Source organism: Ovis aries, chromosome 4 (assembly GCF_016772045.2).
Source record: "Ovis aries strain OAR_USU_Benz2616 breed Rambouillet chromosome 4, ARS-UI_Ramb_v3.0, whole genome shotgun sequence".
Lineage (NCBI taxonomy): Eukaryota > Metazoa > Chordata > Mammalia > Artiodactyla > Bovidae > Ovis > Ovis aries.
Window position 1 is genome coordinate 107306207 of NC_056057.1, and position 11143 is coordinate 107317349.

The 11143-nt window shown below is 48.1% G+C and overlaps 1 gene segment (V, D, J or C); it reads right to left on the reverse strand.

Annotated features, from left to right (window-relative positions):
- Positions 1-7883: 7883 nt before the first annotated feature.
- Positions 7884-10252, reverse strand: LOC101113232 (T cell receptor beta variable 30-like). The segment is given in 2 exon segments: positions 7884-9854; positions 10180-10252. Coding segments are annotated over 2 exon segments (474 nt in total).
- Between the last annotated feature and the right edge of the window lie 891 nt (positions 10253-11143).

Genomic DNA, 11143 nt, shown 5'->3' on the forward strand with positions numbered 1-11143 from the left:
TCTGGACCTGACACACACAGGCCAGGAAAGGACATGGCCCGGGTGAGGGATGGCCTGGGAGGCTCATCACATGCTTATAATTTCCCAGCAGTCAGGAGTATCTCAAGATTTCTCAAACCACAGACAATTTTTTTTTTTTTTTTTAATTTGCTGTTGCTATTGTTGTTTGCTTGTTTTGGTGGTGACTTAAACAATCCCAGAATGAAGGAGACCGAGTTTAGTCTCTAGACCAGCACCCACAAAAGCAGCACCTTCCACTCTTTAGACACGTGGTGGTTCCTCACAAGGGTCAGACGGGGAGATGAGCAGCTACGGGAGAAACAAATGCCTCAGAGAACAGGCTGTTTTGTGGATCAGGAAGAGCGGACTGAGCAGGGAGTGCTGGAGGCAAGGCTTTGTGCAACAGACCCCGTGAGGAGAAACCTGACCAGCTGTAGGGACGAGATCGGGGTGGCGGGGGGGCAGAGGAGGGTCTGCAGGTTCGGTGGCTGTCATCTTTGGGGTGCTAAAAGTATTAGCAGGTGGGAGAATCGGGGGGAGTTGATGGTAGGCACCTGGGGTGTGTCAAGGTGAGGAACAAATGTCCTCTGGAGGACGGTGCTTGGTGCTTGTCACCTTTTCACTCCTGGAAACATCACAGAGATGGAGAAACTCCACTTGGCCCCCACCCTCCCTTGACCCAGGAAGGCCCCTCTTCCCAAATCTTTACAGTCCTTTCCTCATCTCTCTCAGACATCCCTGCCCCCAGCATTCAATTCACAGGCACTGGGAAGTTAATCTCTTCCTCCTCTGCCTCTTTCTCTAGACTCTAAAGAGATCCTTTGGGACCAATTTTAGTCAACCCCTCTTTTTCTTCCTCAGGTGAAACTGAGCAAAGATGGCTTAGATACAGGGCAATCACACTGCTTCTTGTGCAAATGGGGATGCTACTGAGGGTGAAAGATAAGACGCTGGGACAGGAGGGGTAAGCCAGGATGGTCCTGGTAAACCAGGACACCTAGCCGCTCCGATTAAAGGGGCTCAGGGGGAGTTTCTGAGACCAGAGTCATTTCTGGAAGGGAAAACACTAAAGCAATTCCTCATTGACCTGGGCCTGTCAACGTTTCCAATCTCAAAGCGAATCCAAGCCTCATTCCGTTAAGGAGATTTGTGGGCAGAGTGTGGACCAGGGGCAAACTCCACAAGTCACACACAGCCCAGGGGCAAAGCATGCTTATTGATTGAAGAGACTTACAAGCCAAGCGTCTCTAGAAGAATGCCTGTGATTCCCCGGGTTTTTGCCGTTCCAAGGGCACAGCTGGACTTCCCGTGTGTAGCCCTCAAGGAGAGGAACCTCAACCCTGTAACCTTTAGAGATTTACTCAGAAATTAGGTGAGGAAGGAAAGCATCCAGCTGGTCCTGGTGGGTGACGTCCTGGTGGGGGACAGGAATCCCGTGGGAAGGGCTGCTTGAGTCACTGTCACTTGCCCGGAAGAAGAATGTTCCTGTTAGCACAGTTCAGTTCAGTCAGTTCAGTGGCTCGGTCATGTCCGACTCTTTGCAACCCCATGGACTGCAGCACGCCAGGCCTCCCCGTCCATTGCCACCTCCCAGAGTTCACTCAAACTCATGTCCATTGAGTCGGTGATGCCATCCAGCCATCTCATCCTCTGTCGTCCCCTTCTCCTCCTGCCTTCAATCTTTCCCAGCATCAGGGTCTTTTCCAAGGAGTTATTTCTTCCCATCAGGTGGCCAAAGTATTAGAGTTTCAGCTTCAACATATCCAGTGAATATTCAGGACTGATTTCCTTTAGAATGGACTGGTTGGATCTCCTTGCAGTCCAAGGGACTCTCAACACCACAGCTTCTCCAACACCACAGCTCAAAAGCATCAATTTTTCGGTGCGTAGGTTTCTTTATAATCCAACTCTCACATCCATACTTGACTACTGGAAAAACCATAGCTTTGACTAGACGGACCTTTGTTGGCAAAATAATGTCTCTGCTTTTTAATATGCTGTCTAGGTTGGTCATAGGTTTTCTTCTAAGGAGCAAGCATCTCTTAATTTCATGATTGCAGTCACCATCTGCAGTGACTTTGGAGCCCCCCAAAATAAAATCTGTCTTGGTGGGTGATCTGTTTCCATTATTTCCCCATCTATTTGCCAGGAAGTGATGGGACCGGGTGCCATGATCTTAGTTTTCTAAATGTTGAGTTTTAAGCCAACTTTTCCACCCTCCTCTTTCACTTTCATCAAGAGGCTCTTTAGTTCTTCTTCGCTTTCTGCCATAAGGGTGGTGTCTGTTATCTGCATATCTGAAGTTATTGATATTTCTTCCGGCAATCTTGATTCCAGCTTGTGCTTCATCCAGCCTAGTATTTCACATGATGTACTCTGCATATAAGTTAAATAAGCAGGATGACAGTACACAGCCTTGACGTACTCCTTTTCCGATTTGGAACCAGTCTGTTGTTTCATGTCCAGTTCTAACTGTTGCTTCCTGACTCTCATACAGATTTCCCAGGAGGCAGCTCAGGTGGTCTGGTATTCTTATCTCTTTCAGAATTTCCCACAGTTTATTGTGATCCACACAGTCAAAGGCTTTGGCATAGTCAATAAAGCAGAAATAGATGTGTTTCTGGAACTCTCTTGCTATTTTGATGATCCAGTGGATGTTGGCAATTTGATCAATGATTCCTCTGCCTTTGATAGCTCAGTTAGTAAAGAATCCACCTGCAGTGCAGGAGACCCCTGTTCAATTCCTGGGTCAGGAAGATCCTCTGGAGAAGGGATCGGTTACCCACTCCAATATTCTTGGGCTTCCCTTGTGCCACAGCTGGTAAGGAATCTGCCTGCAATGCGGGAGACCTGAGTTCGATCCCCAGGTTGGGAAGATCCCCTGGAGAAGGGAAAGGCTACCCACTCTGGTATTCTGGCCTAGAGAATTCCATGGACTGTATAGTCTCCATGGGGTTGCAAAGAGGCAGACACGACTGAGTGACTTTCCCTTTGTCACTAACAAAGGTAACAAATGTATCTTTATTCCTATTTTAATAAATTTACAATAAAGTTGAGCCCAAACCACTTCATATTACTCTAAGGATACACAGGAAAAGATAATTGATGTTAATCATAGATATTCAAAGGCTACCTATTTCCATATACAGACTGTAATTAGTGTAAGTTTTTGTTTAATATAATCCCCAAGTTCACTTGGTACCTTGGTATCTCATGCATAAGCCAGTGATATTAGATTACCTAGATCCTGGGTAAAATTTACTCTGATGATTACCATCTCCAGTTTGTCCTTTGTCATTTTGTAGTGCTTCTCCCTTACTTCCTTGAAACTTTCTTGCTCCCTGGAAAGACATCTTTATATAAGCTCCGTAAGGATAAGAATCTTTGAGCAATGCATAGTAACATAGTAAGTGCTCAATAAATCTTTGATGAAAAAAATTGAAAAAAAATCTGTTTTCCCTTTATAAATCCTTATCAAATAAGATGATGAGATCTGGTACTATAAATCCCACTGATTGCTTCTTAAACTTTCATCACCAAGTTCCCTTTTTCCGTGGCCTTGGAAATGCCCTGTAGCCATATAGGAAGACTCACAGTGCAGAAGGCCAGCAAGCCTGGCAACAACAGTAACTGCAACTCATTCTTGCTGCTTGTGGCAGAGTCCCACAGTTCCCAGAAATGTGATATCTGGGCCTTGAGACCCCACAATGTGACATGTCATCCTTCCCATCCTGGCCACCCAAATAAAGCATTCCTGCCTCAGTCTAGCATTGGATATCCTCCCTCCCATCCTGATGACTTTCTTCTCTTTGTGGATCTGAAGTCCATGGGTGCTCAGCCACCATGCTCTCTGCCTCTCCTGGGGATTGACTGTGGCAGTGCTTGGTTGAGTCCTGAATCGCCGCCCTGTGACACACGGCATGTTCTTTGCTCACCATCGCCCTCCCTCAAGGTCCCAGCTGTGTGTCTTTCTCCTCCCTCTCCATCCATTGTTGTACCTGGACTCCTAGGAGGGCTTCTTGGGGAAATGGGGTCCCAGAGATGTGGATGGGTCTATACATCAGCAAATAGAACTGAAAAAGAGCCAGCAGCTGTGACTATTTCCATGAAAGTTTCCTCTACTTATCTCAGCTGACCTCTGCTAGTATAAGGGCTGGTCTTGACAGGAAGACTGCACTACAGGACTTCCCATTGACCCACCCCCCAGCACAACATGACCAGACTTGCTGACATAAGGAAGTGGATTTTTGAATAGTGACTGGATCATGATCCTGGGTATGACACCCCTGCCCAAGCTGTAGGCCGCTCCAGTAGCTGCTGCTCAGCCTGCTGTACCCTCACTCCCACCATGGGTCTTGACCTTGACTGGATCTTGGAATCATAGATAGTCTGGTGGTAAAGAAGCATAAATTGTGGAGTCTTGAATTCCCCCTAGTTATGCTTGATCTGTCCTGGGACAGAGACCTCTCGACCTGTCTGGAGAGGTCACTTGATCACTGGACAGCACTATGAAGAATTTTGTCTGCTTTAGGTTTCCATAAATCACATTGTCGTGCCAAGCATTGGTCATAGTTATACTCTTAAGAAAGTTCTTCTTGAGACAACTAGCATGCCCATCTCTAGTTGAGTCCGCGAATCTATGAGAGACAGAACAAGCAGGACCTTTAAAAGTCTGACTTCACAGAATGGAGAAAGGGTGCAGTAGATATAGATGAGAACGTTGTGACAGCAAAGAATGTGGACGTCAAAGCCACACAGACACAGTTCCGAGCCTTAGATCTGCTTTTACAAACTCTGCGATCTTGGGCAGATGACCACTGCTGAGACTCAGCTTTCCTGCCTATAAAATGGGCCCGATCACAACCCCAACTTCGTAAGGTGGTTTCATCTTATTTAATTCACACAACAGGAATAGCTGTTATCCACAGTGTCAATAAATATTAGCTGCTATTATGATAATTATTAGCCTAAAACTTCGTTTTTCAAGCTAAACATTCCCAGTTCTCTCAATTTTTTGTCTCCTTTGGCACAGTTTTGAGTACTCCTACTCTCTCCGCAGCCCAGCCACTCTCTTCTGAAACGTTTCCATTTGTTTCCATCTTCCTACTCTCCTAACTGTGCTTTTCTGACCTACAGAGGGGAAGAGGGAGCTGCACTTCCTGTTCACCACACCTTCTACTTCGGTCCTATTAGGGCAACTCGTCAATGTCTGCACCCACTCACCCCACTGACTCACAGAGCTCACTTTTGACTCAAACCCTGAGTGTTCACCACATGCACTGCTTGTGAACACAGAGTCCCTTTCCTGTGTTCAGTTGTTTGGATTCCTCTCTTTTTGTGTGGGGGGTGGGGAACCGGCAAGGTGTCAGGGAGTGCTTAACTTTATCATGTTTCTTCAGCTCATCTCTGCAACTCTCTAGTTTCTGCAGGATTCTAACTCTGCAGTTCCTCATTGTTACCTCCCCATCCTCAGGCCACCTCAGATCTGATTATTGTAACTTGTTTATTCTTAACACAAGTGGTTCATAAAATTCATAACAAGATCACTGTTTAACATACCGCTCACATTCCCCTAAGCTTTGCCTGAGATCCAGGAGCTGCTAAAACACGGGGGCTTTGGCTTCTGGCCCTTCATAGCTGCATAGCATGGACAACTCATTTTTCTTCTCTGGGCTGCAATCGCCTCCTCTGTGAAGTGAAGAGACTGGATAAAGTGATCTCTAAGGAATCTGGAGCTCTGCTCTTCAGATTCAGTGGTTCAAAGTCTATAGGCCCCAAATCACCACGAAAAAGGTAATTTGGGCAATCTAAGCTCTTCCCAGACACAAACCATTCACATGCATGACAGTCTCAGAGGCTGTCTATGGTGTTAGGGAGTTGGTGCTGACCCAGGAATCCCAGAGTTAACTAAAGGCACCTGGAGCCCTGGCACCTGGAAAGAGGTCCAGCTCCTTGAATGAGGAGAAAAAAAAAAAAAAAAAATAGTGTTTAAAGGAGAATGGGCTTGAATCAAAGGCCAGGAAGTAAAAGCAGCAGGTTGGGGTCTTTTAGAAGACAGCGAGGGAAGAAATGGGGTGTCTGAGCCCAGCGCTGGCTGTCAAGCTGTTTATCTCTGAGTAAAATCAGTATAAGTAGCAACAGCCACACACCTGCCCCAGCACTGTCTCGGGGACTCACAACAGGATGTGGTCTGACATTTACCAGGTCCTGCATCTGGGGTGCCTGTGAAAGTCCCTCCCACACCCCCCACCTTCTGAGCTTCTTGAACACCATGCTCACCACATCCTGCCTCACCCTCTTCCCATGTGGTCCTTTCTGCCTGGGCCTCTGGTGAGCGCCCAGGCAGTGGAAATAGAACTACAGTGGGAGAGGGGAGGGTCTCTGGAGGGAGATCCAGGCGCCTCAGCTGCACGTGCAGACCCCTGCCCCCAACACAACTCACACACCTGCTGGAGGTTATGCCCTACATCAGAGGCTGCAGGGAGCATCTTGGAGACACTGAAGGAGGCAGAGCAGCTGCCATAACTGCTGGGACCCCACTGGGGGTGCCTTCTGGCCCCACATCCCTCAGGCAACTCCCTCCCCCCACCCTCCACACAGAGCCTCCCACTTCCTTCCACTCATCTCAAGAGTGGGTGCTAATGACTCAGAGGAAAGGGAGCCCTAGGTCATCAACAGACTGAGAAAGGGACGGTTCCTGGCTCTCTGCACTGGTGTCTGTGTGCCCTAGTGACCGGGTTTCCCTCAGCATCGTCCCTACCACTGAGGCCTTGTGGGTCTGTGTGATGGGCAAGGTCCATCTCACTCCTACTCCAAGAGGAGGAGGGAGAACACAGCCCAGAGAGAACAGAAAAATACACAGCCACACACAACACCTCCAAGGAGAGAACGGGAAACAACCGGATAAGTAACAGGGCAGATGGGCTTTGCAGCAGCTCAAAGAGCCATAGCATCCTCAGCTCAAAGCGTGTAATTCTGGGCGCAACCAGGAAGTCACTCAATTTTATCCCATAGCTTCCCAAACCAGGGCCTTCCCCAGATTCCCCAAGCCACTTAGAGCCCCCAGGGTCTCTCCCTATGAATCCCACAAGTGGCTAAGATCCAGATATGAAGAGAGTTCTGGCCACCAGCCTGTGGCCCTGGATCTTCCACGTGCCAGTGGCCAGGGAATGACATGTATGGGAAGAGTTGTCCAGACACACCTACAGAGTCAGAGTCAGGGGTGCTGGAAGGTCTGCTCAAAAGAGACAGTCCCATCTCTCCAAAGGGGTGAGTGAGACTGATGAATTCCAGGCAGGAGAGCACATTTCTGAGTAGTAGCCTCCGTCCTGTGCTGGTTTCATTTGTCTCCTGACATTACATTTGTTGTAGATTTCTGTTGCCCAGAGATTGTGGAAGCAGTTATGGGAATAGGACTCTTCTTTATGAATGGGGCAGATATCATGGCAGATAGTAACTTGTTCTGATTAATTTGGATGGCTTGCAGGCCTCTCCTTAACTAGCCTCCCTTTACCAATGAATGCAGTCCTATCTCTCTATTGCTCTGAGCCGTGATCCGGACTGCTTCCTCACTTTCAATATTGATGGAGATCTCCGCATTTCTATTCAAACTGACTCTCCTGCTGGGAATGTCATTTTGCTTATCTAAATACTAGCCTCTCCCCAAACTCAACCTCGAGATAAAGTGCTCTCCTTCTGAAGCTTTCCAGAACTTTTCTGAATTTCTTACAGAAACAATCTGTTTTAAACCTTCTACCAACACTCTTGAATAGTACAATACCCCTTGAATAGTAGTGAGTCCCTGGAATACCTCACTGTTAAGAAGCATTCTGGGTCTACATAACGGCCCAGCAGAAAAGATGAATATCTGAACAAGCACAGTGAAGGGTACAAGTTTCATATTTTTACTATTAAAGTACATTTAGCACTTAAAAATACTAGTAATTACTACAGAGTTTAAATTTTAAATTTTTTTAAAAAAATGTCTTTTGGGATTTCCCTGGTGGTTCCATGGTTAAGACCTTCTTTGCCTTCTCATGCAGGGGGTGTGTGTTTCATCCCTGGTGGTGGAGCTAAGATCTTAACTATGCCATGCTGTGACCATACCCAGCACCATCTTGAGTGTATTTCATTGCTCTTTTTAATCCCTGTGTTGGCTCTGAGTGTCCAGCACGTATATCCACTTAATACATGGTAGACCTCAAGACGCAACAGGACCCCTGGGTGTTATTCAATACTGACTTGACTGCTTTGTGTCTCTGCCTGATTTTATTCTGCAGAGTGAATGGTACTGAAAACAAACGCATGTCTGAATTGTCCTAAATGAAATGATGCCAGGAACAGAGTATTTTAAGACTTCTTGTGCCCCCTCGTGGAACAGAAGGGACATTAGAAAAGAAAATCTTTTTAGGAACGAGGAGGAGGAGGGAGGGATGCGGGGCTGTGGGATGAGGAAGGAGGCTCAGTTGCCAAGGTAACTATGGTATCTCTTTCCAGCCATCCCCTGAGCCTTTCTTCTCCTTTATTTCCATCCAAGTAATTTCTCTCTTTCAGGGTTTTGCCTTTACACACACATGCTCCCTTTATCCGGTCTCTTGCATCTCTTTGATCACCATCTGCTTCTCTGCTCCCTCCATTACTATAAGGAGAGGCAGGAGACACAATAGAATGGGAATTTTAAAAAAATCTAAAACTCAAAACAATAATCAGTGTTCCTAAGTACACATTTCTGATGCTGACAAAATCACTCTTGTAGCCCCTACAATATCATCTTGCTCCTTCCCTGGCCCAAAGCCTCCACAAGATGTCTATTCTTCATACAAAGAGCAAGGACAGGAGACTTTTCCAGGTGATGAAAAGTAACTAATTAGGTAACCTGAGTTGGCATCCGCAGAGTTGCTCACTGGTCCCCCGTCACATCACATCCCAGTGTGGGTGCATGCTATTCCTCTCGTCTCTCATCAGCATAGGCACAACCTCAGCGCCCAGCGTAGACCCACAGGAATGTGGGAGAAGAGGGTGATGGGCAAGGAATAGCACACTTTCAGGGCTGAAGCATGATAGCCTAGACGAGACATCCGAATGTCAGGAACTTGACCGTGTGCCTGCATGTCACCGGTTCTCTGTACATAAATCTTTTCCCTTCTCCCTGTGAACGTGGTGGGGCTTCCCTGGTGGCTCAGTGGTGAAGAATCCACCTGCCAGTGCAGGAGACGCGGGTTCAATCCCTGGCTTGGGAAGATCTCCTGGAGAAGGGAATGGCAACCCACTCCAGTATTCTTGCCTGAGAAATCCCATGGACAGAGGAGCCTGGCAGGCTGCAGTCCATGGGGTCGCAAAAGAGTCAGGCACAACTGGGTGACTAAGCAAAAAACAAGAACGTAGTTAAGTTCTTTTGGAGACTCTGGCTTGAGTCTGTTGCCCTCACGCTGGCTGACAGTCAGAAACCCAGCGACAGACATCCTCCACCCAGTCCCTGAGTGAGAGCTGCTGCAGGGGGTGAGGAGGGCGTGGGAGAGGATGGGGTTTCTGCACGGATGTCTGCCCCACCCAGTGCAGTGTGAGACTCCAGGCGCAGAGGTAGAAGCCAGAGTTATTGAGCTGCAGCTTCTTAGAACTCAGGGTGAACTGGCCGTCCTGGGGCCTGGAAGCTTCGAAGTTCTGGAACTCCCTAGGCTCTATCTGGTTAACACCAACAGAGGAGAAGAGCAGCTGGAGGCTCCCCCCTGCCTCCTGCCGGTACCAGTACAGGTTGGGGCTTGATGTCCCCTTCACGGTGCACTCCAGAGAGAGCGGGCTGCCTGCAGGCTGCACCCTGGTGGATGGCCATTGATGGATGGTCTGAGCTCTGACTCCTGCGGGAAGCATAAAAGGCCATTTAGGTGGAAGAAACCCACCCCAGCTCACCTTCCCATCCTGAGAGAGGGGTGGTTCAAAGCCCTTCCATGGCTCAGGCATACAGAAATCATCATGGGGAGTAGACTGGGAGGGTCCATGGGCAAGAAGAGACCAAGAAAGCAAACTCCTTCCTGGAGATGGAGAAAACCAAGACTCAGCACACCAGCCACCAAGACTAAACTCCCATATTCATTCCAGACCACTGAAGGCGTGTACCAAACGGAGTCAACCAAAAGCTAAGGCTCTGGATTCAGACAGTGAGCTCTTGAGAGGAGAACCCACCTAACAAAGTGCCCAGAAGAAGGGCCAGCAGACAGCAGGGCATAACTGCAGGCAACCTTCAGTTCGAAAGTGCGGTTGACACTCCTTCTCTGGGCCCAGGGGTGGCCAAGTCCCTCCCACTTGGAGATCACAGAGTACAGAGCATGTATCCCCTCAAGCTGGGGAGGAAACGAGGCTTGTCTTTTCTTAAACATGTGATGAGTCATCCGTCCTCCCTGGGAAGCAGCTTTACCCTGCGCTAGTTATCTTTATTGAAATCTTGCTGAAGTCCTGGTATGTAAATATATTTTATGACTCATTATTTACCTGTAAACAAGAGATGACTCCCTGGGTCCCCCAGGAGACCGTCAGAGAAACGATGCCAGCAGGATGATTAAAGGGGATTTTAGTCTGTCTGAAGCCAGAAGCCAGCTAGAGGACATGTCACCTGGATAGCTGAAAAGTAGATAAAAGCAGATGGAGGCTCTAGAGATTTAGGTCTTCAGGGTATTCAAAGCAGAAAGGCTCAGCTCTGAGGGGAGGAAGCTGCTCTGACAGCCAATCAAGGGATGTGCATCCTCTTCATCTCCAGCAGACAGGACTGGAGACCTGAATGGGCAGGACCCACTGCTGAACAGATTAAAGTTGGCTTCTGTGCTTCATGTGCCTCTAACAGCCTCACTAGACCGAACTGTCCCCTAAGAGCCGACGTATTGGAACAGACCCTCATGCTGGGAAAGATTGAAGGCAGGAGGAGAGTGAATGACCGAAGATGAGAAGGTTGGATGGCCTCACCGACTCGATGGAATGAGTTTGAGCAAGCTCAGGGAGACAGTGAAGGACAGGGAAGCCTGGTGTGCTGCGCAAACTCACATCCTTTGAGTTGGTGATGCAGTCCATGGGGTCACAAAGAGGCGGACACGGCTTAGCGACTAAACAACAGCAAGTGCAACATGGGTAGAGGAAAACAGAGGCCTTGGAATCA